This window comes from Heteronotia binoei, chromosome 10 (assembly GCF_032191835.1).
Source record: "Heteronotia binoei isolate CCM8104 ecotype False Entrance Well chromosome 10, APGP_CSIRO_Hbin_v1, whole genome shotgun sequence".
Lineage (NCBI taxonomy): Eukaryota > Metazoa > Chordata > Lepidosauria > Squamata > Gekkonidae > Heteronotia > Heteronotia binoei.
The window spans coordinates 80,535-108,128 of NC_083232.1; the positions used below are offsets into that span (position 1 = coordinate 80,535).

Below are 27,594 nucleotides of genomic sequence, written 5' to 3' on the forward strand. Positions count from 1 at the left end.
GCTGCCTCGGGGGGGTCAGTCAGTCCCCGAAAGAGATCTGACTGCCAAGCCTCTGGGGCAAGGACATTCGTGGGAGGTCGGAAAGGGGGCCCTCCCCAGGCAGGGAAGTCGGGAGGTCAAGCCAGGCACAAGGCGGGTGGGGCCTCTCCAGCCCAGCTCTGCTTTGGGGCTTGGTGGCATCTGGCCTCATCAGCTGCAAGGCTGCATGCATGGCAGGGGGAGAAGTTGCAGCAGTCCACCCAGGAAGGAGGGAAGGAAGGAAGGAAGGAAGGAAGGAAGGAAGGAAGGAAGGAAGGAAGGAAGGAGGGAGGGAGGGAGGGAGGGAGGAAGGAAGGAAGGAAGGAAGGAAGGAAGGAAGGATGGAAGGAAGAAGGAAGGAAGGAAGGAAGGAGGTAAGGAAGGAGGAAGGAGGTAAGGAAGGAAGGAAGGAGGGAAGGAGGGAGGGAAGGAAGAAGAAGGAAGGAAGGAAGGAAGGAGGGAGGGAAGGAAGGAGGGAAGGAGGAAGGAAGGAAGGAAGGAAGGAGGGAGGGAGGGAGGAGGGAAGGAAGGAAGGAAGGAAGGAAGGAAGCAAGGAATGGAAGGAAGGAGGGAGGGAGGAAGGGGGAGGGAGGAGGGACGGAGGGAAGGAAGGAAGGAAGGAAGGAAGGAAGGAAGGAAGGAAGGAAGGAAGGAAGGAGGAAGGAGGTAAGGAAGGAAGGAAGGAGGGAAGGAGGGAGGGAGGGAAGGAAGGAAGGAAGGAAGGAGGGAGGGAAGGAAGGAAGGAAGGAGGGAAGGAGGGAAGGAAGGAAGGAAGGAAGGAGGGAGGGAGGGAGGGAGGGAGGGAGGGAAGGAAGGAAGGAAGGAAGGAAGGAAGGAAGGAAGGAAGGAAGCAAGGAAGGAAGGAAGGAGGGAGGGAGGAAGGGGGAGGGAGGAGGGACGGAGGAAGGAAGAGAGGGAGGAAGGGAGTGAGGGATGGAGGGAGAGAGGGATGGAGGGAGAGAGGGAGGAAGCAAGGGAGAGAGGGAGACAGGAAGGGAGGGAGGAGGGATGAAGGGAGAGAGGGAGTCAGACAGGGAGGAAGGAAGACAAGGAGGAAGGAAGGAAGGGAGTGTAGGAGGAAGGGCGGGAGGGACAGAGGAAAGGAGGGAGGGAGACAGGAAGAAGGAAGGGTGTGAACTGGCAGAGACTGACCAGGAGAGAGAACTTGGGGTCGTTGTGGATAACTCACTGAAAATGTCGAGGCAGTGTGCGATTGCAATAAAAAAGGCCAACGCCATGCTGGGAATTATTAGGAAGGGAATTGAAAACAAATCAGACAGTATCATAATGCCCCTGTATACATTGATGGTGCGGTTTCATTTGGAATACTGTGTGCAGTTCTGGTCACCGCACCTCAAAAAGGATATTATAGCATTGGAAAAAGTCCAGAAAAGGGCAACTAGAATGATTAAAGGGCTGGAGCACTTTCCCTATGAAGAAAGGTTAAAACGCTTGGGGCTCTTTAGCTTGGAGAAACATTGACTGTAGGGTGACATGATAGAGGTTTACAAGATTATGCATGGGATGGAGAAGGTAGAGAAAGAAGTACTTTTCTCCCTTTCTCGTAATACAAGAACTCATGGGCATTCAATTAAATTGCTGAGCAGTCGGGTTGGAGCGGATAAAAGGAAGTACTTCTTCACTCAAAGGGTGATTAACATGTGGAATTCACTGCCATAAGAGGTGGCGGCGGCTACAAGCATAGCCAGCTTCAAGAGGGGTTTGGATAAAAATATGGAGCAGAGGTCCATCAGTGGCTATTAGTCACAGCATATTATTAGAACTGTCTGGGACAACGATGCTCTGTATTCTTGGTGCTTGGGGGGGGGGGGCGGGCAAAGTGGAAGGGCTTCTCGCCCCACTTGTGAACCTCCTTTTTTTTTGGCCAGTGTGTGACACAGACTGTTGGACTGGATCCAACAGGGCTTCTCTTATGTTCTTATGTGACACAGAGTGTTGGACTAGAGGGGGCCATTGGCCTGATCCAACATGGCTTCTCTCATGTTCTTATGTGACACAGAGTGTTGGACTGGATGGGCCATTGGCCTGATCCAACAGGGTTTCTCTTATGTTCTTATGTGACCCAGAGTGTTGGACTGGATGGGCCACTGGCCTGATCCAACAGTGCTTCTCTTATGTTCTTATGTGACACAGAGTGTTGGACTGGATGGGCCATTGGCCTGATCCAACAGGCAGCTTCTCTCATGTTCTTATGTGACACAGAGTGTTGGACTGGAGGGGCCATTGGCCTGATCCAACAAGGCTTCTCTCATGTTCTTATGTGACACAGAGTGTTGGACTGGATGGGCCATTGGCCTGATCCAACAGGGCTTCTCTTATGTTCTTATGTGACCCAGAGTGTTGGACTGGATGGGCCACTGGCCTGATCCAGCATGGCTTCTCTTATGTTCTTATGTGACACAGAGTGTTGGACTGGAGGGGCCATTGGCCTGATCCAACATGGCTTCTCTTATGTTCTTATGTGACACAGAGTGTTGGACTGGAGGGGCCACTGGCCTGATCCAGGACTGGAGGGGCCATTGGCCTGATCCAACAGGGCTTCTCTTCTGTTCTTATGTGACACAGAGCGTTGGACTGGAGGGGCCATTGGCCTGATCCAACATGGCTTCTCTTATGTTCTTATGTGACACAGAGTGTTGGACAGGATGGGCCATTGGCCTGATCCAACAGGGTTTCTCTTCTGTTGGAAGGAAGGAAGGAAGGAAGGAAGGAAGGAAGGAAGGAAGGAAGGAAGGAAGGAAGGAAGGAGGGAGGGAGGGAGGGAAGAAGGGAGAGAGGGAGACAGGGAGGAAGGAAGGGAGGGAGAGAGGGAGGGAGGAGTGATGAAGGGAGGGAGAGATTTTTATGCATTTATTTTTTTTACCTTAAATTTGTATGCCGCCCACTCCATATACAAACTCTGGGGTGCTCGGTCATATGGGAGGGAGGAAAGGAGGAGGGAGGGGGGCACTGCCACTCTGGCGCAAAACCTCCTCAGCAGGGGAGGAGCATGCACCAATTGGCATTGGAAGGGCCCCTGTAAGGTCCCTTCCTCAGATATTTGTCCGACTCTGTGTGTGTGTGTGTGTGTGTGTGTGTGTGGAGAGAAAGTGAGCCGCAGAGGATCACCCGTGGTCGTGAATCTCTGGCCCCTCCTCACAGACGCCTGCATTAAACCAAGCGACCAAGATGGCCCCTGAACCCCCTCCCTCCCCACCCCATCATTCATTCCCACCCACTCTGCCCCTGCCAAGAAATCAAGGCTGCATCAGGGTGCTTCTTACACACCCAAGGAAACACTGAGTGACGCTTTGGGGTCAGGCAACCATTTTCCTCCAGGCCAGTTTGGCCAGGGGTCCTGGAGGGGTTTTTGCCACCTTCTGGGCATGAAGAACTGAGGGCGGTTGGGAAAAATCCAGATAAAGAAATCTTCATTCTCCCAGTGGCGTCAGCTGGGGGCCCCGGCTCTGCTACCCTTAAAGCATTTTGACCAGAAGGGCGGTTCCACTCCACTGCCTCCTCATTGCTGCCCCCACTGTCTGTCTTGGGCTCCGGTTACTGCCCTCCTGGGTCACCAGGAGTCTACCTTGGGGTTTCCCAGAGATCTTTGGGGCTGCCCAGGAGAGCTGGCAATGGGCTGTTTTACCCTTTTCTCCTCCCTAGGGGTCCTGTGCCCCACTCCCAGTGTTTCCAAGCGGATGGGGGAACTAGGTGTACAGAGGGACTTCACTCTTTCAACAGTTACAAGGTTTATTTCAAACTCACAACTATTTACAGGCTTATTTATTTATTTATTTTCTGTAACTTATAGTCGGCCCTTTCCCATAGCCTCTCAGAAGTGGACGGAAGAAATGAAATAACCCAGGAAAACTGCAGGGCAGGCACCTCACTTTGTTACTCTTGGGTAAGCTGCTCAAACACATCCCACAAAATGGCCACCGTCTCTGGCCCAGGAGCAGCTGGGCGATTCCTCTGTCTGTTGCAAGCTCCAACCCACCACTGGCTCCCTGTCAAGAACTCTCAACAGCAGTTCCCACCCAGGAACTGCCTCTCCTCCAACCCTGAGGGATTTCCTGGCCTCTCTAGGAAACTGCCCTCCTCAGATTCCTGGTTGCGGACAGGAGAGGAGTGGGGGAGGAGGCTAGGCCATGCCCCCTGCCACTGGATAGTCTCCTCCCATCCAGACCACAGAAAGTCCCCCCCCGCTCCCCCCCACACAAGATGGCATTTCTCTGCACCGAGTCCCAGAATCCTTCCTGCTTGGGCAGGACTGGCTCCCTCCCTGTGGGGGAGGGGGGGTCAGAGCCACCAAGGGGGTGGCCAGCTCTGGGGGGGATGTAGCTGGAGACTCTGGGGGGGGGGCTTTGGGGAGGGCAGGGACCGCAGCAGGGTGCAGGCCAGCGAGTCCCCCCTCCAAAGCAGCCTCTGTTGTTGGAGATCAGTTGCAATAGCAGGAGATCTCCAGGCCCCACCTGGAGGTTGGCATCAGCAGCTGGCCAGGAGGCTGTCCACACTTGCACACCAGCCCCACAAAGCCTCCCCCGCCCCGTCTCTTCTCCAGATGGGAGCTTCAGGCCAGAATGTGCACCATCCCTGGATCCTGCTGCCTGAGGGAGCCAGCCTGCCCCCCCCCCCCGCCCCGCCCTGCTGGCCTTTCTGCAGTCGAGACCCAGATGGGGCTTCAGGCTGCCCCACGGCCAGGCAGGACCCCACCTCCCGGCCCCCCACTCTGGCTTCCTCCGTTGGGCTGACCTCTCCAAATGCAAACTGACCACTACGCAGCAGCTCTGGCCTCTCCAGTTGGCAGCGGAAGCAGAAAGCCTGCCAGATATCCAGGATCCCGGAGGAGGGGCACAGAACAGTCTGGCTGGCCTCTCCCCCCCACCCCCAACGGGGACAGCCCCTCCTGCCCTCCCTGCTTCAGACGCCCCAGGAGGAGGCGGGTGGGGGGAGCACACACAGGCCCACCCCAGAGGAGCATTCATACCCACTGCACCCTGGGAGGGGCGGAGCGTGGATCTTGCCCTCACGTGAGCTTTCTCGCTTTCACACAGGCAGGCAGGCAGACAGTGATTGGCACACACTCCCGGACCCATTTATGCAGCAGTCACCCTCCTATTTCTTCTTCTTCTTCTTGTCTTTTGCTTTGGCCTCTGCCGCCTTCCTCTTCTCCTCCTCCAGCAGCATCTTCTTCTTGCCCAGGGGAGTCTTGGTGTACCAGCTCTGTGGAGGACATGCCAGAGGTCTGCCCGGGGCAAGCAGGGCCCTCTCAGGGCCAGCGAGACTGGCAGCCAGGTAGGGACCGAGGGAAGCTCTGCCACCCCATGGGAGGGGGGGGGGAGAGGCTGAGTCCTGGGGAAGCGCATGGAGCTGAGCAGTGCCCACTTGCCCTGGGCCCCAGGGCCAAACAGGAGTGGCAAACCCAAAGGCATTGCAAAACACGCCCACAAAAGGGACAGAGGCCTGGGTGGGACACTCCGCGCACTGTCTCTCTCTCTGGGATGACGGCAGAAGCCTCCAGGCACAGGAGCCCGGCCAGCAGCAGTGCCTTCAAGACTAGTCACCTGTGTGGCAGGGGAGGGGCTTTGGTGAGGTCTCAGGCTCCCACGCCTGATCCCGACTAGAGATGCTGCTGTGGCTCGATCCGGAGGCCCTCCCCATGGGACAAGCAGATGCTCTCTCCCCACTGAGCCAGGGCCCCTTCCCCATAAAGCTGGAGCGGTCTGGTGGTGGGAACTCCGGAGCACCGGGGGTGGCCATGCAGACCACCCTGTGGAGGCCCCCAGGCAATCAATCTCGGGGGCTCCCTCTCAAATTTTCCCAGAGTTGGAGCGCCTGGCCACTGCCTGAGGCCCCGCTGCAGCCTGCAGGCATCTTCTCAAGAGCTGCGGGGAGAGGCAGAGAGAGGCGAACTTGGCAATGAGGCCACCGGCAGCCACACCAGGCAAGTCAGGCAAAGAGCAGCTCAGTTGTTGGCTGGGAGGGCTGCAAGCAGGGGTGGGGTGGGGTGGGGGAAAGAAGCCAGCCTGGGGGCCCATAGGCCACAGCCTAATTGGCCTAACTGCTAATCCGGCCCTGCAGACGGGAGCCACTGGGGCAGGACGGTTGGTGCCTGAGGGAGTTGCCAAGAGGCAAGGCCAGTGGCAGCCATCCCTCTGCCCTTTCAAGCAACCTAAATCTGGGGTCACTGCGGCACCACTCTGAGCTCTCTCTCAGCCCCCTGCCCCACCTCCCAGGGTGCCTGTCTATCGAGGGAAGGGGAGGGGCAAGGAGAGGGGAAGCCCCTCTGAGACTACGCGGGGGGGAGGGGTATAAAGCCCAACTCCTCTTCCTCCCCCCTCCCACGGAGTGGATCCCACAAGTTCCTCACTAAGTGCCACGATTAGAGACTTCCTGGGGGCTGCCCTGACTCCATGCTGCTCATGGTTTGGGTGGGGTGGGGGGCGTTCCCTCTGCCACTTCCTCCACAGCAGGCATAATTGTGTTCTTGCCTGAAAGCTGGGCTGTGCCACTAACCCTGCCCCTCCCGCAGGGGCAGACTAGGTGTGGCCACACCTGCTTTACCTAGCCTGGGGGGCAAGGCTGAGCCCAACTCCCACAGGGCCTCTTTCCCCTGCCTCACCTCTGGGGGCTGAGCACTATGTCTCCCACCCCCTGCAGGGCTTGGGTGGGCTGGCCTGCAGCTGCCTGGCCCAGGTGGGTAAAGATTTTATTTGGAGGAGAGATTGGATTTCTACCCCACCCTTCTCTTGCAGTCTCAGAGTGGCTTCCAGTCTCCTTCCCTTCCTCTCCCCGCAAAAGGCATCCTGTGAGGCAGGTGGGCTGAGAGAGCTCTGACAGAAACGGTTTTGAGAGGAAGAGCTCTGGGAGAATATGTGACTGACCCAAGATCATCCAGCTGGCTAAATGTGGAGGAGGACACAGCATATTGTTGGAACTCTCTGTCTGGGGCAGTGATGCTCTGTATTCCTGGTGCTTGGGAGGCACAGTGGAAGGGCTTCTATCCCCACTGGTGGACCTCCTGATAGCACTTGGGTGTTTGGGCCACTGGCCTGATCCAACAGGGCATCTTTTATGTGACACAGAGTGTTGGTCTGGATGGGCCACTGGCCTGATCCAACAGGGCTTCTCTTCTGTTCTTATGTGACACAGAGTGTTGGTCTGGATGGGCCACTGGCCTGATCCAACAGGGCTTCTCTTCTGTTCTTATGTGACCCAGAGTGTTGGTCTGGATGGGCCATTGGCCTGATCCAACAGGGCTTCTCTTCTGTTCTTATGTGACACAGAATGTTGGACTGGAGGGGCCATTGGCCTGATGCAACAGGGCTTCTCTTATGTTCTTATGAAACACAGAGTGTTGGACTGGAGGGGCCACTGGCCTGATCCAACAGGGCTTCTCTTATGTTCTTAGGTGACACAAAGTGTTGGACTGGATGGGCCATTGGCCTGATCCAACAGGGCTTCTCTTATGTTCTTATGTGACACAGTGTTAGACTGGAGGGGCCATTGGCCTGATCCAACCGGGCTTCTCTTATGTGACACAGAGTGTTGGATTGGATGGGCCACTGGCCTGATCCAACAGGGCTTCTCTTATGTTCTTATGTGACACAGAGTGCTGGACTGGATGGGCCATTGGCCTGATCCAACGTGGCTTCTCTTATGTTCTTATGTGACACAGAGTGTTGGACTGGAGGGGCCACTGGCCTGATCCAAAAGGGCTTCTCTTATGTCCTTATGAGACACAGAGTGTTGGACTGGAGGGGCCACTGGCCTGATCCAACATGGCTTCTCTTATGTTTTTATGTGACACAGAGTGTTGGACTGGAGGGGCCATTGGCCTGATCCAACAGGGCTTCTCTTCTGTTCTTATGTGACACAGAGTGTTGGACTGAAGGGGCCAGTGGCCTGATCCAACATGGCTTCTCTTATGTGACACAGAGTGTTGGGCTGGAGGGGCCACTGGCCTGATCCAACAGGGCTTCTCTTCTGTTCTTATGTGACACAGAGTGTTGGACTGGAGGGGCCACTGGCCTGATCCAACAGGGCTTCTCTTTTGTTCTTAGGAGGAGGGGGATATCAAACCCGGTTCTCCAGATTAGAGTCTGCCCCAAACTGGCTCTTGTATCTATCGAGAGAGCAATAGATATTATGCATTGTGCTTTTGACGTTGATGCTGCCCTCCCCCCGCCCTCTGCCCACGGGCCAGGAAGAGAGCAAAGTGGCACCTGCAGCATCTCCTCCTCCTCCGGGTAGATGGGCTCTGCCCTCGCCAGCATCTGCACAAACTCGCCAGCAGCCAGTGGCCGCTTGGGCAGCTGCAGGAGGCGTCTCTCGCTCAGCACGGCCTGCACCGCTTGCACCAGGCTGCCTTGGCTGTAGCCGTCAGATACCTTGGCCAAGGCACTGAGGTCCAGGGAGCTGGCCAGGGCACCCCCGTGCTTCTCGATGAGCTGCTGCCAGATCACTGCGGGGTGCGAGGGGAGAGGAGGAGAAGGGTGAGTCTCCCTAGCAGGCACCCCTCAGAGGCCGGGCTGCCCCAGACTCCTGCTATCCCCCTCTCCCTCCCTGCTGGGCATTTTTAACGCTGAAAGAGGAAGCGGGCAGGAGCATTCAGGCCTATTCCAGGGGATGGGGCGGGGGAAGTACAGTAACATTTTGGAGAGAAGGTGTCTGTGTTGGAGGGAGTGATGCAGAAGTGTTTCCAGCCTCTGCCCTGGAGAGATCGGAAGGCCCCTTTTGGTTGAAATGCACACCCTGCTCCCCGAGCTGAAAGCAGGAAGTTGCTCCCAGCCATTGGGGGGTGGGGCGTTTCCAAGGGCCACAGTTGTCCCTTCCCCCTGGCCCCAGCTCCGTTCAGGCCCAGCCCAGAGACTGGGGGCTTCTGCCAGGGCAGATCTCTTTCCCTGCTGAAGTTGTTGTCAACAGGCTTCCCAATCCCCAGGCCCCTCCTGGTGGGGGATCCTCCAGTTTTCCAGGCTCCTCCCCCCCTGCAGCCACCATGTGCCTTTAAACCTGAGCAGGCTTAAAAGGACCCTGCAAAAGGCTTGTGTTTGGGACTCTTGTGTGTCTGGAGGAAAGCGGCAGGGGGAGTGAGAGAGCCACATGGCTCTTCTGGTTACTGTGTGAAGCACGGAAGAAAGAAAAGCCAGCACAGTCCCTCTGTTTGTTTTACATCGGCCTCAGGAATCATGTGTATAGTAAAATGGTGTTAACTAGAACCTGATTATGGGATGGAAGAAAACTCCACCCCCTAGGCTGCTCTCCTTTCATTTTCCTTTTAGTCTGAAGAAGTTAGTTGAAATATAGCAGATGGTTAAATTCTGCAAATCCCATGAGTAAGTGCCCCAGTGAGATCACAAAAGTGCAGGCTTGCAAACAGGGGAGGGATGGTGGCTCAGTGGCAGAGCATCTGCTTGGTAAGCAGGAGGTTTCAGGTTCAATCCCTGGCATCTCCAACTGAAAAGGGTCCAGGCAAATAGGCATGAAAAACCTCCGCTTGAGACCCCGGAGAGTGGCTGCCAGTCTGAGTAGACAAGACAGACTTTGATGGACCCAGCAGGGTCTGATTCAGTATAAGGCAGCTTCATAGGTTCATATGTTCAGAAGGAATGAAGGCAACTTTAAGGGAGGGACGGTGGCTCAATGGCAGAGCATCTGCTTGGGAAGCAGAAGGTCCCAGGTTCAATCCCCGGCATCTCCAACTAAAAGGGTCCAGGCAAATAGGTGTGAAAAACCTCTGCTTGAGACCCTGGAGAGCCGCTGCCAGTCTGAGTAGGCAATACTGACTTTGATGGACCCAGGAGGGTCTGATTCAGTATAAGGCAGCTTCATATGTTCATCTATGTTTATTTTGGCTGCTCTCTTTCTCTCCTGAGTGAGTTCACGTTCATGTAGTGGAAGTGTGGCTGCCGAGGCAATAGGAGAAGAAAACTGTATTCAGGGAATGGCACTGCTGCATTTTTATTTGAGGGAGTGGGAAACTCTCCTGGCTCCACCCCCAAAGTCCCCAGATATTTCCAGAACTGGAGCTGGCAACCCGTGCTGTCACCACAGGGCTCTGACTCTGTGGGGCGAACGTCAGATGTGGACAGTTTCCGGCGCTTGCTGAGGCCCCCCGCGCCCCGTGGAGAGACAGACACAGGCAAGACCCCCTGAGCTTGGTGGCTCCTCCCCCCTGAGGAGGGTCCCACCCCCTTGGCCCTCACCGTAGCGGGAGGCGTAGTCCGGCCGGGGGATGAGCAGGATCCTCTCGTAGGCCTTGCACAGCCCCTTGGCGTCCGCCAGGTAGGGCCTGCTGGAGGTCCCCAGGAGCAGCACCCGGTCAGCGGCTGTCAGCAGACTCAGGGCCTTGGGCAGGTCCTTCTTCAGGCGCTTGGGGTCCAGCTGGGGGCAGCACCCGCCCCGGATCAGTCCCAGGCCCCTCCCCTCCCCTCCTGCTTGGAGAGAGGCACTGGGGCGGCTATGCCCCCCCCCCCACTTTATCCACCCTGCTGAGGGCAAGGGAGGCGGGGGGGGGACTTGCCATGGGGGGTGGGAGGGCTGCTGTGGACCCTAGCTTGGCAAGACCTCGCTCTGTGGGGCAGCAGAATGCCAGGAGCCCACCCTCCAAGGCTGCCATTTCCCCCAGGGGGGAGGCTGGCCCCTCCCCCTCCCCCTCTCCCATTTCGCTGGCATCAGGGGAAGGGAGCTCAAGATGCCTCCAGGAGGGCGAGACCAAGAGTCCCACCCTTTTGGGGGGTGGGGGAAGGAAGCCCTCTGAATCCCATGCTCCCCCTCCCCCCTCCAAGGCCAGATCTGGGGGGGCTTCCCTCCCTCCCTCCACCTCTGCCCCAGCCTGCTCCCCACTGACCTCCTTCTCCTCTTTAGGGACCTTCTTGTAAAAAGTCTTCTCAGCATTCCCCACCCAGAGGACAGAAGGCTGCAAGGCCCGGGCCACCTGGGGGGGAGAGAGTGGAAGAGAAAGGCACTCCTGCAGCCAGCCAGCCTGCCTCTGTGGTCTGGTCAGGCCCACAAAGCATTAAGCCTCCCTTAAGCCCTCCCCCGGGGCTTTCTGTCCCAGCCTGGCTTACGGGCCACACCCAGAAGGGAAGGAGGCTGGACTCAACCCTCACTGGGGGTGTGAAGGCCCAAAAGGGAGTGAAGAAACAAGCAAAACGGAGCAGGGACAGCTTGGTACCTAACATGGACCACAGGGAAAATCCAGCTCTCTCTGGGCACATCTGGACCTGGCTCTTTTGTGCTCACAGAACGAAACGATACATTGTCAGACGTTCCCCCCCCCCCCCCCAGGGAAATGGTAATGCTTGCAAAACCCCGTGGCACGTCTGAGCACTTGAGTCGGCTCTAGTTGTTGTTTTGTGTGTGGAGGCGACCGCCTGCTCAGCTGCTGCGGCTGTGCTGGAGGCCTTCTACCGGAGACCTTCCATCTGTGCAGGTTGGGTCCTTCAAGAAGTGGCGACAACATCGAGCCCCAGAGTGCCAGCGGCAAGGCCCGGAAAGGAGGAAGGGATAGTTTTGCTCCTGGTCAGGCCAGAGGAATGGCTCACAAGCTGACCCACACAATCCAGAAGCTTGTTCTAGGCATATCCATCCAGGAGGGAAATGCTGAGTGTTCGGTGTCTCTGGGTATGACACACACCACAGAAACCAGCTCCATGTCTGACATTTACTCCCTTACTTGACAAGGATGCTGGGAATGGGCTGCTCCCTTGCTGGCCCCCTCTCCTCACCCAGCCCTGATGCCCCCCATGCCAGCCCCCTGGCCCGCCCTGGCAGGCCCTACCTTGAACACCAGATGGAGCAGCATCTGGAGGCCACTCTTGCCGGGATACTTCCTGGCCAGGTTGTCTGGGGAGAGGTCAAAAAGATTGGCCCCCGTCTCTGTGCACACAGCATGAACCAGCATCTTCTTCCCTGTCCCCGGCGGACCCACGAGAAGGACGGACTTCACCAGGGGTGCCAACTCATGCACAGTTGGAGAGCCTGTGCGGTGGGGAGGGGAGCAAGAGAGAGAAGAGTTGGGGGGGGGGGGTAATGGGAAACAAGTCCATGTTCCGGAGAAAGGGAGGGAGGGAGGGTTGGGATGGGGTGGAGTGTGACCCTGACAAAGGCCAGCGGGAGATCCTACCGAGACGCAAAATGGCATACAGTGTGATGTTCTGGCGCACATCTAGCATCGAAGGTATTGGCTCAGTTTCTGCCTGCCGCAATGTGGTTCCCAAGTAGCAGAAGTCTCCTGTGGGGAAAGGAAGGGGCTGACCTACATGCCGTATCAGCACCCTCCTCAAGCCAGAAGTCCTGTAGCCCTGGCAGGAGAGAACCCCCATTCAGCAGCGCTGCCTGCTGCTGCTGAATTCAAACACAGCCTTCCAGAGTTCCCGCTGGCACCGCCACTCCACGATTCGCTGTGCCCATCGGCCAGGGCTTCTTCATTCTCTTCGCCCATCGCCCCATGCCCTCCCCAGCAAGAGGCCCTCGTTACAGCAGCCCAGTCAGGTGGAGCAGCGTGCGTGGCTGGACCCACCCCAGTTGCCCAGCAAGCTTGTGGGGCAGAGTAGCGATCCCCACCTTGGACTCCCAGCTGCCGAACTGACCGAGTGACCCACCCGTTCGCGAGGCCATGCAGGCTGATCCATAAGGGACATATGCAGGACAGAGAAAAGAAGTAGCTCTACCACCGGCAGAGGGGTTCCAGGATTCCCATGCCTTTCCAAAGTGGCTGAACAAAGTCGTGGAGGAAAGGCAGCCCAAGGGCTACGGGCCACAGCTGTCCAGACTCAGCCCCCAGGCCAGAAGCAGACCACCTCTGCAGCAGTGGCTGGCTGGGACCAAGGGGCCCTTTTGGCCAGCAGCGGGCTCTGGCTGGGCCTTGCCAGGCAGCTCTTCCCGGCCTGCTCCGCAGAGAGGGGCACCCTTGAGCGCAAATGATCCGTGGCAGTGGTGGCCGCCCAACCATCAACCACCCAGCCGCTACATTCCTCGTACGCAGTCTGCAGCTGCCCCCCAGGCTCTGCCCCTCTGAGCACCTGCAGCGCCCCAGGGGAGGGGTAGGGTGGGGGTCACTCACCGGAGTAGCCTGAGAGGGGCACTTTGGGGGGCTTTGTGATGATGCCCTGCAGGACCAGCTCTTCGTAGAGAGAGTCAATGCTCCTGAGGGGAGAGGGCAGGGGTCACCCCAGACCGGGAGGGACCTGAGCCCAAGGCCCCCCCGAGGCCACTGCTTCCCAGGACGGCCCAGGCTCCGGATTGAGAAAGCGGGGAGAGGTGGTGGTGCAGAAGGATGGGGCGCCCCACGTTGCCTGGCAGTGCCCCCAAAGGAGGCCGACTCAGCAGTGGTGCAGCTCTGTCACTGGTTCCCGCAGCCAGGAAGCTCCCTCTGCCCCCCCCAGCAGCAACGCGAGCCCCCATGTGGGCAGGCCAGGCCAGGCCGGATGGCGGGAGCTCAGCAGGGCTTGGGATGGGAGGCCAGGGCAGGGCAGCATGCACAGGCAGGCCGCAGGCGATCTCACTTCCTGTCACCTGCTCTGCTCTCCCATGAAGACCCCACCGGGTGGCTGCTCCCCCACCCCCACCCCCAGCCTAGCAGGAGGCTGGCTTCAGACGTGTTCCCAGCTGATCCCTCCCCCCAGGCAAGTGAGAAGAAGCCTTGCCCTGCAGGGTCTTCCAAGGACTGACCCTCCTGCTCCTCCCTCCCCAGTCTCCTGCCTCCAGATTGCTGAACTCGCAAAGGCTTCTGTTCTGCTCCATTCTATTGACCTTGCTGGACTCAGAGCTGGCTCTTAGGAGTCCTCCCAAACCCCAAGGGTGCCAGTGCAGCCTCCCAGCTCAGCAGGGAGCCACCCACAGATGTGGGTCTGGCTAGGCAGGAGGGGGGGCTTGGGGCAGGAAGAGTACCTGTCCGGTGTCAGATCCTTCTCCTTTTTGCCTTTCTTCCCTTTCTTCTGCTCCAGGCAAATGAAAGAAAACCTTTCATGCAAACCTTCTGAATGAGGACAGATGGGAAGGACCCCCCTCCCACGAGCAAGCGAGACTCCCGCCCCCCGCCCTGCTGAAGCCGCCTCCAGGGGACACCCCTAAGCAGGCCAAGCCCCCGGCAGGGCCTGGCAGAACCAGAGGAGGGGGCAGGGAGGCCTCTTCACCTTGGCACTCTTCTTGGCCCGGGGCGGCTTGCCAGCCTTGCCTTCTTCCAGGTCAACAGCCAGCCTCAGCTGCTGAAGCTCCTCGCGCATCAACTCATCCACCTGCGGAGGCCACACAGAGATGGAAGGAGTGTCTCCCCCCCCCGCCTCCCCAGGTCTTGCCCCCTCCCCCAGGACTGCCCCTGCCCTCCCCCCCGCCCACCTGCAGCCGGATCTCTGCCTCCACCTCCTTCTGCTTCTCAGCCCGGATGAGCTCTGCTTCGTAGTGCTGCTCAAAGTTGACCACCTCATCTTGGCTGCTCCAGAGAGCTGCAGCGAGTGGGGGGAAGGGGTCAGAGGTCATCTTGGCTGCTCCAGAGAGCTGCAGGGAGTGGGGGGAAGGGGTCATCTTGGCTGTTCCAGAGAGCTGCAGGGAGTGGGGGGAAGGGGTCAGGGGTCATCTTGGCTGCTCCAGAGGGCTGCAGGGAGTGGGGGGAAGGGGTCAGGGTCAATCCCGATCAAGGCAGAGGTGCTCCTGAGGGGGGCTCTCAGCAGGCAGGAGGTGAGGGCAGCGGCTGAGTCAGGGATGGGCCTTGCCGTGGCCTCCCCCATGATGCCTTCTGCCCTCGGGGTCCTCCTGGGGGCTAGTGGGGTGGAGCTGCGCAGGCACCCCTCCTTTCCCTCACCCGTATACTCCTGGAAGCCGTGGTCAATTGTGGGCAGAAACTTGGAGGGCAAGAGCTTGAGTCCTTCCTCTTCGTCCTGCAAAGAAGCTTCCACTTGGAGACAAGGCCCACCTCCCCTCCCCAGGCCCTCTCCCACGCCCCATCCTGAGGGAGGGTCTCCCAGCACAGCCAAAGGCATGACATGCCCCCACTTTTGCTGGCATGTGCTCTGGCAGTACCCCCTGGCGGGAGGAGCTTCCCACTCTCACCGCTTTCTTCTCCTTCCCCTTCTTCTTCTTCTCCACCTCCTTCCCCTTCTCCTCCTTCTCCTTCTTCTTCTTGTCCACCTTGATCTCTGCCAGGTCCAGCTCCGCCTTCACCTGGGGGGGAACCCGAAAAGAGCACAGGGCAGGGATGTAAGGGGTGGGGGAGGAGGAGCTGGCTGTCTTCCACCGGGTCTGATACCTCTTCCGGGGTCTTTTGGGCAAAGAGGACGCGGGAGCCACCAATGGCCTCCTCCGGGAAGTCTGGGAAGCGGCCGGTCAGGTCACTGGAGAGGAAGAGAGCAGGAGGGGCAATGTCAGTGCCCAGCAGGGGGGCAGCCTCAGCCACGACTGATCCAGCGGCTGCTCCCCCCCCCCCGCCCGCTCACTGGCACTCGATGAACCACTGGCGGAGCTGCGCCTTCATCTCCTCCCGCATGCTGGGTCCCTCCACCTCGTAGACGGCGTCACGGGTACTGTCCAGGGCCTCCCGGTATTCGGACTCGTAGTCGGCCTGGCGCATGCGCCGGATCTCTTCGCCGAGCTGCGCCCGGATGGCTGCGGCCGAGGCCCCGGTCAGATGCGGCTCCAGTGCCTGGGGGAGCGGGGGGTTGCAGCAGTAGCGCGGGGGGAGAGGAAGGCTGTCAGCACGGCGAGGGGGGGGCAGGAGGCCCTTCGGCGACAGGGAGCCGTGCGGGGGGGGGGGGCGGCGGCGCTGCTGCAAATGAGGCCGCGGTAATGGGAGTCGGGGAGCGGCAGGCAGGCAGGAAGGCAGGCAGGCGCGGCGCTTTCCCGCCCAGCAGCAGCAGCGGCCGCCCGCCCGCCTGGCGCAGGCACTTTCCCGCCTCATTGGCCCCCAAATGGATTTTAAATATCCTTCCGAGGACACAATTATTTAAAACGCTGAACTAAACACTCGCTAATGGCCCGCAGGAGGAGGAGGAGGAGGAGGAGGCGGCGGCGAGGAGCACCTCCTGGACCGCGCTCCCTGGGGCCGCTTTGGCTCCCGCCCGGGGAGAAGAACTCGGCCCGCGCCCTGCAGCCCTGGGATAGGAGCCCGACGCGGCCCGGCTCTCGGGGAGGGGGGCACTCAGGGGCCAGCCGCGGGCGCGTGCCGGCAGCACCCCTCCCCTCCCCTCCTCTCCCGCTCTCCGGGTCCTTTGGCCGGCCCCTCGCAGGCAGCAAAGGGACGAGCCGTCGCGGAGCGCGGGGATGCCGCCGGCCAGAAAGAGGAGCAGGTGGGCCAGGCGCCGCTTACCATGCCGATGAAGACCATCTCCTGCTGCCGCGCGAGCTGGGTGAAGCGGCGCTGCAGGCACCCCTTCCAGACCTGGGGGGGGGGGGAGAGAAGGAGGACCACGGGAGGGGGAGGAAGCGGGCTGAAGAGACTGCTGCCCCCCCCCCCCCAGACAGACAGCCAGGAGAGTCGAGACCTCGCGAGCCTGCCCTCCCCCTGCGTCTTTGCGCGGCCTGGGAGATTTCTCCGCCGTGTCCCGCGGGAGGCCTCAGGCCAGGATAGGCGGGCGGAAGGGGGCCTCCCTGGGAAGCAAGGAGGCGGCGAGGGTGGCTCTCCGTCCGGCCTGGCGCAGCCGCGGGAGACGGGATCCCGGAGCGCCGTCGAGGGTCAGCTGCAAGGAGGTGCCAGCCAGACTCCGCCCCCCCCCCATCTGGGCCCGGGCCGGCCGGCTGACCGACCTTTTGGATGCAGACAGCAGCCTGGCCCCGGTTGGGCTCCTCCAGGCCGCTCTCGCGCGCCTTCCTCTCGCGCTCCTCGTCCCGCCGGATCTCCCGCATGAAGCGGGCCCGCAGCCGCCCCTGCCGCATCCGCTCGGCCATCTGCACCAGCCGCACCGCCTCCTCCCGCGGCATCGACGGCCGCGGCGCCTGGCGGCAAAGGGGAGGCGGCAGGGAGGTGGGTCAGCGGCCGCCCCGTCAGGCAGGCAGGCTCCTCTCCCCCCTCCCGCCCTCCCGCTCACCGCGGCGGACTTGCTAGGCGCCACCCGGGCCAGGATCTCGGCCAACACCTCCTGGCGCTCCTGCAGCGCTTTGGCACGCTCGCTCAGGAAGTAGCGCGGGATGGGCACCTCCAGGTCGGCCTGCCAGTCGGAGGGAGGAGAGAGAAGATGGAGACGGCGGCGGAGGCCGGTGCCCTCTGCAGCCAGGAAGGAGCCGAGGCGCGCGGGAGCACTGACCGGGGTGAGGCCGAGCTCCTGGAGGACGTGGTCCAGGTAGTGGTACTCGGAGAGCTGGAGGTCGACCAGCTGCTGCTTGAGCTCCAGGAGGCGGCCGAGCACGCCGTCGAGGAGGCGGCGCAGGATGGGCCGCTTCTGGGGCTGGACCGCCTGGTCGTAGCAGGCCTCGAGGCGGCGGGCGATCTGCACGTAGCGCACGAAGAGGGTGGCCAGCGTGTGGAAGAAGAGCGCCGCGCTCCGCTCCTGCGCCCGGGCCGCCCCGCCCGCCGGCGCCTCCTGCTCCAGCAGCTCCGCCAGCGCCGCCCGCGCCTCCTGCCACAGCCGCCCGTACGTGCTGCCCCCGGGCCAGAGGGAGAGAGAGAGAGAGAGAGAGCAGGCGGCAGGCCGTCAGCCTCGGGGCAGGGCCGGAGGGGGCGCTCCGGGGGCCCACCCGTCGCTCCCCGCACCTGCTGGCCATGGCGCCGCCTCTCTCGCCCGCCAGTCCTCGCACGCAGCTGCAGCGCCCGCCAAGATTCGCCCAAGGCGCCCCCCCCACGGCATTGTCTCCCGCGGTTCCCCCAGAAACCGGAGAACGCCCGCGGGCAGGGGCCCAGCAAGCACCCACGGCGGCTGCAGCTAGAGGGACTCGGGACCGGCGGGCCTTCCTGCTGTTTGGGTGGTGGCCCGGCGGTTGCCTGCGTGTGTGTGTGGGGGGGGGGGCACTTTTGAGTTTCAAACAATTTTATTGGTAACATATGGTAGTATATCCAATTTCTTACATCATTAATAACTACTTTTTCCCTTTATCCCATATATTATTTCTATCCACCCCTCCCCACCCCTTACTTGACCCCCGCCGTGTACTATACTTGAAATATTAGTATTAAAGGTACCCTTAACTAATAAGAGCGGGGGGGGGGAGGGGTGGGCTCCCTCTTGGGTATCCTGCCCCCCCCAGGGAAAGTGTATGCGCAATACATAGCCTCTCCTTCCTGGTGTAGTGAACTCCGCGTGGTCACTGTCCGGCTATGCCTGGCAGATGGTCACTGCAATGGCCTCTCCTGCATTACTGCATCCGTGGCAACACCTTCCCGCTGGTCCCCCCCCCCCCGTTTCTCACAGAGTTTGCCACGTCATGGTGCGACCGAATGTCTGGCGGTATAATGGGCAGGCTGGGCTCACCAACCTCGCCAGCCAAGAGAAGGAAAACTCTTAACATCAAACCCGGGCAGATAGAGCTCGTTAATGTAACACCTACCACCTGGAGGACTCGCTGCCGGCGTCCCGGCTTACTGGGCCATGGCAGATGACCCCAAGGTGAAAGGGTGGAGCCAGTACTGCGCACACTGTGCTTCACCTAAAAATTCCTCTGCGCAGGCCTGAAGGGCATATCCACATCCACAACACACCAAGTCCTGCAGCGATGGGCAAGGGGTGAAACGGCAGGTGGAAGATGCCACTGAAAGCCGCAGTCCCGATCCTGCATGTAGGCGGTTCAGGGTATTGGTCGCCTGATGCTGACCCGGAGACGAAAGCATCTTTCGGCAGCACCCTGAATGACCAAGCAGCCTTATCTAGGGACAGCACTGCTTGCTCCACACGGAGAGGGGCCTAGAAAAGGTGGCCTAAACAAAGCTCGTCTCCCCCACCCCAGTTGGCTAGCCGCGGTCAACGGGCATCCTTACTTGCGGTCAAAAAATAACAACAAAGAAAAGGTATGCACCTGCCTCACAAAGTGTGCAAAGACTTAAGCTTGCGTGTTGGAACATCAGAACCATGCTTGACACAGTAGACAGTGGTCGCCCTGAACGACGCTCTGCTCTAGTTGCCCACGAACTTCTCAGGTTGAATATTGACATAGCAGCTCTCAGTGAGGTCCGTTTCCCTGAGGAAGGTAGTCTTCAAGAACATGGTGCTGGCTATACCCTCTACTGGTCGGGTAAGTCAAAGGCTGAGAGCCGCCTTTCTGGCATTGGCTTCATGGTCAGGAACTCCATTGCCTCCAAACTCAAAAACCTGCCAACAGGTCACTCAGATCGCATCATGTCCATGCGCCTCCCACTTCAAAACAAGCAGCATGCAACACTCTTCAGTGTGTATGCCCCAACCCTTCAAGCAGATCCTGCAGAAAAGAACAAGTTCTATGCTGATCTACGCAACCTCGTACGGAAGACCCTTACAAAGGACAAGGTGATCATCCTTGGCGACTTCAATGCCAGAGTAGGTAAAGACTCGGAAGCCTGGAAAAGAGCACTTGGCAAACACGGCATTGGCAACTGCAATGATAACGGGCGCCTCCTGCTAGAATTCTGCACGGAGCACCAGCTCACCATCACCAACACTATCTTTCAGCAGAAGAACAGCCTGAAGACAACCTGGATGCACCCACGGTCCAAGCACTGGCACCTTATTGACTACATTCTGGTGCGCCAGAGAGACCTTCGAGATGTCTTACACACCCGAGTAATGCCCAGTGCGGAATGTCATACGAATCATCATCTTGTACGCTGCAATCTCCGCCTTCACTTTAAACCCACACCCAGGAGAGGAGGTATCCCTCGGAGGAAGCTTCAGGTTGGCAGCCTTCAGTCAGCCGAAGTTAAAGCTGCCTTCCAGGCAAAACTCCAGTCAAGAATTGAGGACCCCAGTTGCCCCACAGACCCTTCTCCATAAGCACTCTGGGAACACCTAAAAACTACCATCCTGTTGATCTCTGAAGAAGTCCTCGGGTTCTCCACAAGGAAAAACAAGGACTGGTTTGACGAGAACAATCAAGAGATCCAAGAATTACTAGCGAAAAAGAGATCTGCCTACCAAGCACATCTTGCTCAGCCCTCCTGTCCCAGGAAAAAAGCAATCTTTCGCGCTGCATGTAGCAACCTCCAGCACAAGCTTCGAGACATTCAGAACGAGTGGTGGACCAAGCTTGCAGAGAGAACCCAGCTGTGTGCAGACACTGGTGATTTAAGAGGGTTCTATGAAGCCCTGAAGGCAGTATATGGCCCATCATATCAGGCTCAGAGTGCCTTGCGTAGTGCAGACGGCCAAGTGCTCCTCACAGACAAGGCATCCATACTGAACCGGTGGTCGGAGTATTTTCAGGCTCTCTTCAGTGCCAACTGCGTAGTTCAAGATTCAGCAATCCACCTCACCCCACTTCAGCCAGTGAAAACAGAGTTGGATGAGATCCCCACCCTAGAAGAGACTGTTAAAGCCATCAAGCAACTGAAAAGTGGCAAGGCAGCGGGAGTTGATGGAATCCCACCAGAGATCTGGAAGCATGGGGGCACAGTACTACATAGCACACTTCACAAAGTACTTGTCACCTGCTGGGAACAAGGCAAAATACCACAGGACTTCCGCGATGCAATCATCATCACTCTACACAAGAACAAAGGAGAAAAGTCAGACTGCTCCAACTACCGGGGGATAACCCTGCTCTCCATCGCAGGCAAAATCCTTGCCAGAATACTCCTGAACAGACTGGTGCCCACCATTGCAGAAGAACTCCTCCCAGAGAGCCAGTGCGGCTTCAGAGCTAACAGGAGCACCACCAACATGGTATTTGTTCTCAGGCAGCTCCAAGAGAAATGCAGGGAACAGAACAAGGGTCTATATGTGACTTTTGTCGACCTTACCAAAGTTTTCGATACCGTTAGCAGGAAAGGCCTGTGGCAAATCTTGGAACGTTTAGGATGTCCCCCAAGGTTCCTCAGCATGATCATCCAGCTACATGAAGACCAGCGAGGCCAAGTCAGACACTGCAACGACCTCTCGGAGCCCTTCCCAATAGGCACAGGTGTAAAGCAAGGCTGCGTTCTCGCGCCAACTCTCTTTACGATCTTCTTTAGCATGATGCTTCAAAGAGCCGCCGTAGATCTAGATGATGACAATGGTGTCTACATCCGCTATCGCACTGATCAACCTGAGGCGACTAAAGGCTCACTCCAAGACAATGGAAAAACTCATCCGAGAGCTACTATTTGCTGATGATGCTGCACTCGTCTCCCACTCGGTATCAGCTCTGCAGCATATGACATCCTGCTTTGCAGAGGCTGCCAAGCTATTCGGCCTAGAAGTTAGTCTGAAGAAGACAGAAGTTCTCCACCAGCCTGCACCCCAGGAAGATTATCACCCTCCCTGCATCACTGTGGGTGAATCAGTACTGAAGACAGTCCAGCAGTTCAGCTACCTGGGGTGCATCATCTCCTCAGATGCCAAGATCGACAAGGAGATTGACAACAGGCTGGCAAAGGCAAACCGTGCATTTGGCCGACTGCACAAAAGAATGTGGAGCAACAAGCATCTGAAAAAAGGCACAAAGATCAATGTTTACAAAGCGGTTGTGATGACAACCCTCATCTACGGCTCCGAATCGTGGGTTTTATACCGTCATCACCTGCGACTCCTTGAGCGCTTTCATCAGCGCTGCCTTCGCACCATCCTCAACATCCACTGGAGTGACTTTGTGACCAACACTGAAGTCCTCAAGAGGGCGGAGGTTACAAGCATCGAAGCACTGCTGTTGAAGACGCAGCTGCGCTGGGCAGGGCATATTTCTAGGATGGAAAACCACCGCCTTCCCAAGATTGCTCTGTATGGCGAACTTTCCACTGGCCATCAAAATAGAGGGGCACCAAAGAAGAGGTACAAGGACTTCTTGAAGAAATCCCTTGGCACCTGTCGCATCAACCATCACCAGTGGTCTGACCTAGCCTCAGATCGCAAAGCATGGAGGCACACCATCCACCAGGCTGTCTCTTCCTTTGAGAACGCACGCATAGCTGGTCTTGAGGACAAAAGGAGATTGAGGAAGAATCGCACTGCTACAGCACCAACCCCAAATCAGACTTTTCCCTGCAGCCACTGTGGGCGGATCTGCCTGTCCCGCATTGATCTTGTCAGCCACCAGCGAGCCTGCAGCAGACGTGGACTACTGCACCCTTCTTAAATCTTCATTCGCGAAGTCAAGCCGAGAGAGAGAATTAATAAGAACCAATTCATATCCTCCTCCCTCTTATACTTAGTCATTAGCGAAGATTGTCCAATGTCCTTTTATTTTCCACTCTTTTTCTATGTATCTTCTGAACTTTTTCCACTCCATCTTAAATACTTCTAAATCATAGTCTCTTAAGGTTCTTGTTAACTTGTCCATTTCACTCCATGTCATGACTTTTACAATCCAATCCCATTGCTCTGGTATTTTTTCTTGCTTCCACAATTGCGCATACAATGTCCTAGCAGCTGAGAGCAAGTACCAGATTAAAGTCCTATCTTCTTTTGGAAATTTTTCCATTTGTAATCCCAACAGAAAAGTCTCTGACATTTGGTGAATTCGTATCCCAAGATCTTAGAAATCTCTTGTTGAATCATCTGCCAAAACTTTTTCACAAGTCCACCACATATGATAGAAAGAACCTTCATGTTTTTTTACATTTCCAACATCTGTATGGCATTTTATTGTTCATCTTTGCCAATTTTTTAGGAGTCATACACCATCTGTACATCATCTTAAAACAATTTTCTTTGATACTCTGACATGTTGAGAGTTTCATAGAGTTCTTCCACAAATATTCCCATGTGTCCATCTGGATTTCTTTATTTACATTAATTGCCCATTTAATCATTTGAGATTTCACTACTTCATCTTCTGTAGACCATTTTAAAAGTAACTTATAAATTTTTGAAATTAATTTTTCATTATCTCCAAGCAGAACTATTTCCATTTCCATTTGTTCTCGCCTTATTCCTTCAGTTTTAAGATCACTTTCCACCAAACTCTTTATTTGTTGCATTTGAAACCAGTCATACTTATAATTCAGCTCCTCAGCAGTTTTCAACTCTACTTTCCTGCTTTGTATTTTTAATAAATGATTGTATGACATCCACTTTCCCTCTCCTAACTCAGCCATTATTTTATTACTTCTGCAGGCACTATCCATAGTGGTTTTCTCTCATCGCCATATTTCTTATACTTCATCCAAATATTTAGTAAGTTGTTTCTTATATAATGGTGAGAGAAAAAACCATCCATCTTTTTCTTCCCATAGTAAATATAAGCATGCCAGCTGAATTTATTTCAATGACCTTCCAACGTTAAAAGTTTTTTATTCAATAACGTCACCCAATCTTTTATCCACACCAAACAAACTGCTTCATGATATAGTCTTAAATCTGGTAGCTGAAAACCTCCTCTTTCTTTAGTGTCTGTTAAAACTTTCATTTTAATCCTTGGTTTCTTCCCAGCCCATATAAATTCTGAGATCTTTCTTTGCCATTTATTAAATTGCTTGCTGTCTTTCACAATTGGGATTGTTTTGAATAAAGACATTATTCTCGGCAAAATGTTCATCTTAATTGCAGCTATTCTCCCAAGCAATGACAAATTAAGCTTGTTCCATTTTATCATATCTTCATTTTCCGCCATAACTTTTCATAATTATTATTGAACAAATCAATATTTTTCATTGTTATTTCCACACCCAAATATTTTACTTTAGAAGTGACCTCACATCCCGTTAGACTCTGCAGTTCCTTTTATGTACTTGCATATTTTTACATAAAAGTTTTGATTTTTCTTTATTAACATAAAGTCCCGCCAATTCTCCAAAATTTTGTATTTTAGCTAATAACAAAGGTGTTACTTGTATAGGATTTTCATTTATAAACATTATATCATCTGCAAATGCTCTATATTTATAGGTAAAACCTTTAATTCTCATTCCTTCTATTTCTTCATCATCTTGTATTTGCATCAGTAAGATTTCAAGAGTCATTATAAACAACAATGGCGAAAGCGGACAACTTTGTCTTGTACCTTTGCTAATTTTCATTTCATCTGTGAGATCTGCATTTATACATAACCTTGCACGTTGTTCAGTATATATTGTCTTTATCATTCTTATAAAGTTCTCCCCCAACTTTATTTTTTCCATTACTGCAAACATAAAGTCCCAGTTCAGATTATCAAAAGCTTTCTCTGCATCCACAAAAAATAATGCAACTTCCTTCTCTGGATGTCTCTCATAATATTCTACAATATTTACAACAGTTCTAATATTGTCTCTTATTTGCCTTTTGGGAAGAAAACCGGCTTAATCTTCCTTTATAAAATTTATTAAATATTGTTTAAGCTGTTGTGCCAGGATTCTTGTATATATCTTATAATCATTATTTAATAATGAAATTGGTCTATAATTCTTTACATTTGTGACATCTCTATCTTTCTTTGGAATCAGTGAAATTACAGCTTCTTTCCATTTATTGGGTATTTTCCCCTCTGATCTTATCGCATTCATTAATTTTTGAAGTTTCGATACTAATTCTTCTTTGAGCATTTTAAAATTTTTTGCCATATATCCATCTGGTCCAGGTGCCTTTCCAACTTTCATTACATTAATCGCTGCTTCAATTTCTATTTTTTCAATTGGATCGTTCAAAATTTTTTCCATATATTTAGTTAAGGGTGCTATTTTGATTTTTTGCAAATGCATTTCAATCCTTTCTTTCTTTACTTTAACACCCTTAAATAAATTAGCATAATACTTAAAAAATTCTTGCTTTATTCCTTCTTGATCCACCTTCTCTTTTCCATCAACCACAATTTTGTTAAAAATTTTACTTTTTCGTTTTTTCTTCAGTTGCCAAGCCAAGTACTTTCCAGGTTTATTTGCTCCCTCAAAAGATTTATGTTGTAATTTTTTTCAAATTCCATTCCATTTCCTCCTTAGGGGAGGGATGGTGGCTCAGTGGTAGAGCATCTGCTTGGGAAGCAGAAGGTCTTAGGTTCAATCCCCGGCATCTCCAAAAAAAAAGGGTCCAGGCAAATAGGTGTGAAAAACCTCAGCTTGAGACCCTGGAGAGCCGCTGCCAGTCTGAGAAGACAATACTGACTTTGATGGACCAAAGGTCTGATTCAGTATAAGGTAGCTTCATATGTTCATATTTAACAAATGTCTCATTTGTGTTTGCAATATTGTAATCTCCCTAATAATTTTCTTTTTCCCTGGCCTTTTTCTTAATTCACCTTCTTTTTTCTTAATTTCATTTTGAATGTCCAAGATCTGTTTATCTTTTGCTCTCTTATCTTTATTATTCAGTGTTATTAATATTCCTCTCATTACTGCTTTATAAGCATCCCACACCGTCTAAAATTCTATATCTTCTTTATCGTTTATTTGGAAGAAAGCTTTAGTTTCCTTTTCTAGAGATGTCACTACTTCTTTATTCTGTAGTAAATCTTCATTTATTCTCCATCTTCTCGACTTTTTAGACAATTTTGTAATCCACATTATTGGGTTATGGTCAGCCCCTATTTTTGGTAAAATCTCTATCTTCTTTGTTATAAGTCCCAAGTCTTTGGAACCCCACAACATGTCAATTCTAGAAAAAGAATTATGTCTGGCTGAAAAAAAGGTATAGTCTCGTACTTCAGGATTGAACTTCCTCCATATATCCTCCAAATTCTCTTGTTTAACCAGCTCAAAAAATGATTTTGGCAATTTCCCTTCTTTATCAATTTTTTTCTTCCCAGATCTATCTAGTGTATTTTGAATTGTTCCATTAAAGTCCCCCATCAACAAAATTTGCTCATATGTCCCTTCATCAAGATGTTGCGTAATATATATTTTTTAAAGTGACCTTTGCACCATTCGGAGCATAAAGTCCCACTAACAAAGTTTTTTTAGCATTCAATAAAATTTCCACTGCGATGTACCTCGGATCTAATTCTTTTTTAATATAAAAAATTACTCCTCTCTTCTTCTGTTCAGGCAATGTATAAAATTCTAGTCCCAATTGCTTATTCCATAAAAATTTATAATCCTTTTGTCTAATATATACTTCTTGTAAACAAACTATATTACAATTTTGTTTTTTTTTATCCAATGAAATGTTGCTCTTCTTTTTTGTGGTGAATTTAGTACATTTACATTCCAATATATTAATTTGTAATCCATCATGGTGCGAATTCTTTATTTTCTCCATAAATCTACACAGTTCCTGTGTGTTTGTAATTGTAATCCTTTTCCCTTGAAGTTCAAAGCTCAGACCTTCAGGTATTAGCCATCTGTATCTCATTCCGTTGTCACGTAACTTTTCTGTCAGTTTTTTATATGCATTCCTGTCATTTAACACTTGTCTTGGCAACTCTTTCATAATTCTTATCCTACTACCTCCCACTATCAATGTTTTTTTCAAAAATTTTGTTCATGATTTTTCCCACCATTTATTTTGTCATAAATCTTATGACCACGTCTCTTGGCAGATTGTTCTTTTTTACATAGAGTAAATTCACTCTATACATATAATCATACATATTTCTATTCCCTTCCGGATCTTCCTCCAAAAATTCTGCAATTATTTTTATTATGTATTCTTTCAAATCAGAGTCTTCATCTTCTCGTACACCTCTCAGACGAATCTGTGTCTCCATCAATTTGCAGTCATGTATTATCACCTTTTCTTGTAATTTTAATAAGGTGGAATTGTGTTTTCACTCTACCAGCTCCTGTACTTTTTTTGTTATTACTACAGTCTCATTTCTGAGATTCTCTTTTTTTAATTCTTTTTTTGAGTCCTCAATATAATTTCTTATTTCTTTTTTAGAGGCAGTTATCATTTCTTTCACCCCCTTCATTATCCTGGCTTCCATTGCATCTAATTGGGCTTGCATTTTCTCCATTGAATCAGACCTAGTACGAATTTGCTTCGGATCTAACATATAAAAAAGATCGAGATTTTTTATCTCACCAAATTAAATTTGGACCATCAGGTTTAATAGAGTGAAGCTTGCCCTTTCCAATGAACCCAATTTAGCTGCCTTCTGAGCCTCCCAGGTTCAGATATTAATGTTTAAAGTTTTTATTTTCCCCCAAATGGCGGACACAACTTTTGCTTCACTTTTTCCTTCTTTTCCCTTAATCCAATTCAAATTTTCTTCACCACTGTCCAATAGTCCTTTTTTAAAAATTACCAACTCGACTCCACCAATTTTTAATGTCCCAGTCACTTTAAAAACGTTAAAACTTTATCCTCCCAACAATGGCCACCGATGTTTCTCTCTGATATTATAATCCTAGAGTAGGCTGTTTGCTTCTCTTGCTTCCTTCTTCTTCCTCTGGTACTTCCTTCTTTTCCTGCCACCAAGTCTCGTTTCGCTGGTAGAGAAATCTTGCGATGTCTGATGTACTTCCTGTGTTGACTGTGAGTGCCGCAGATCTATGACGATGGGGCTACTTCCTCAACCAGATAGACAAAACAATAAATTACTTTCTCCTTTTAGCACTGTCTTTAACATTTACAAAGTTCAAATTTAGCCCCTTTTCTTCTCCTCCTTTCAGGCTTCTATTATATCGAACTC

General features: G+C 53.7%; 1 protein-coding gene across 1 annotated transcript; it reads right to left on the minus strand.

Moving 5' to 3' along the window:
• Window positions 1–5,133: 5,133 nt before the first annotated feature.
• Window positions 5,134–17,712, minus strand: IQCA1L (IQ motif containing with AAA domain 1 like). Its single transcript, XM_060248214.1, has 19 exons — window positions 17,702–17,712; window positions 17,256–17,589; window positions 17,040–17,159; window positions 16,759–16,947; window positions 16,322–16,393; window positions 15,453–15,658; window positions 15,266–15,350; window positions 15,064–15,180; window positions 14,822–14,897; window positions 14,359–14,465; window positions 14,157–14,258; window positions 13,912–13,958; window positions 13,085–13,167; window positions 12,146–12,253; window positions 11,801–12,000; window positions 10,868–10,954; window positions 10,224–10,401; window positions 8,244–8,482; window positions 5,134–5,241 (listed from the first exon to the last, which is right to left on the minus strand). Exons 1-19 carry the CDS (start codon window positions 17,710–17,712, stop codon window positions 5,134–5,136), a joined length of 2,469 nt encoding a protein of 822 aa, XP_060104197.1.
• Window positions 17,713–27,594: the final 9,882 nt, after the last annotated feature.

Coding starts and splice junctions, on each gene's coding strand:
- IQCA1L (XM_060248214.1), bottom strand. Junction 13,168..13,911: donor AAGGATCTGACACCGGACAG/GTACTCTTCCTG, acceptor CTCTCCCCTCAG/GAGCATTGACTCTCTCTACG. Junction 12,254..13,084: donor GCCCCTCTCAGGCTACTCCG/GTGAGTGACCCC, acceptor CTTTCCCCACAG/GAGACTTCTGCTACTTGGGA.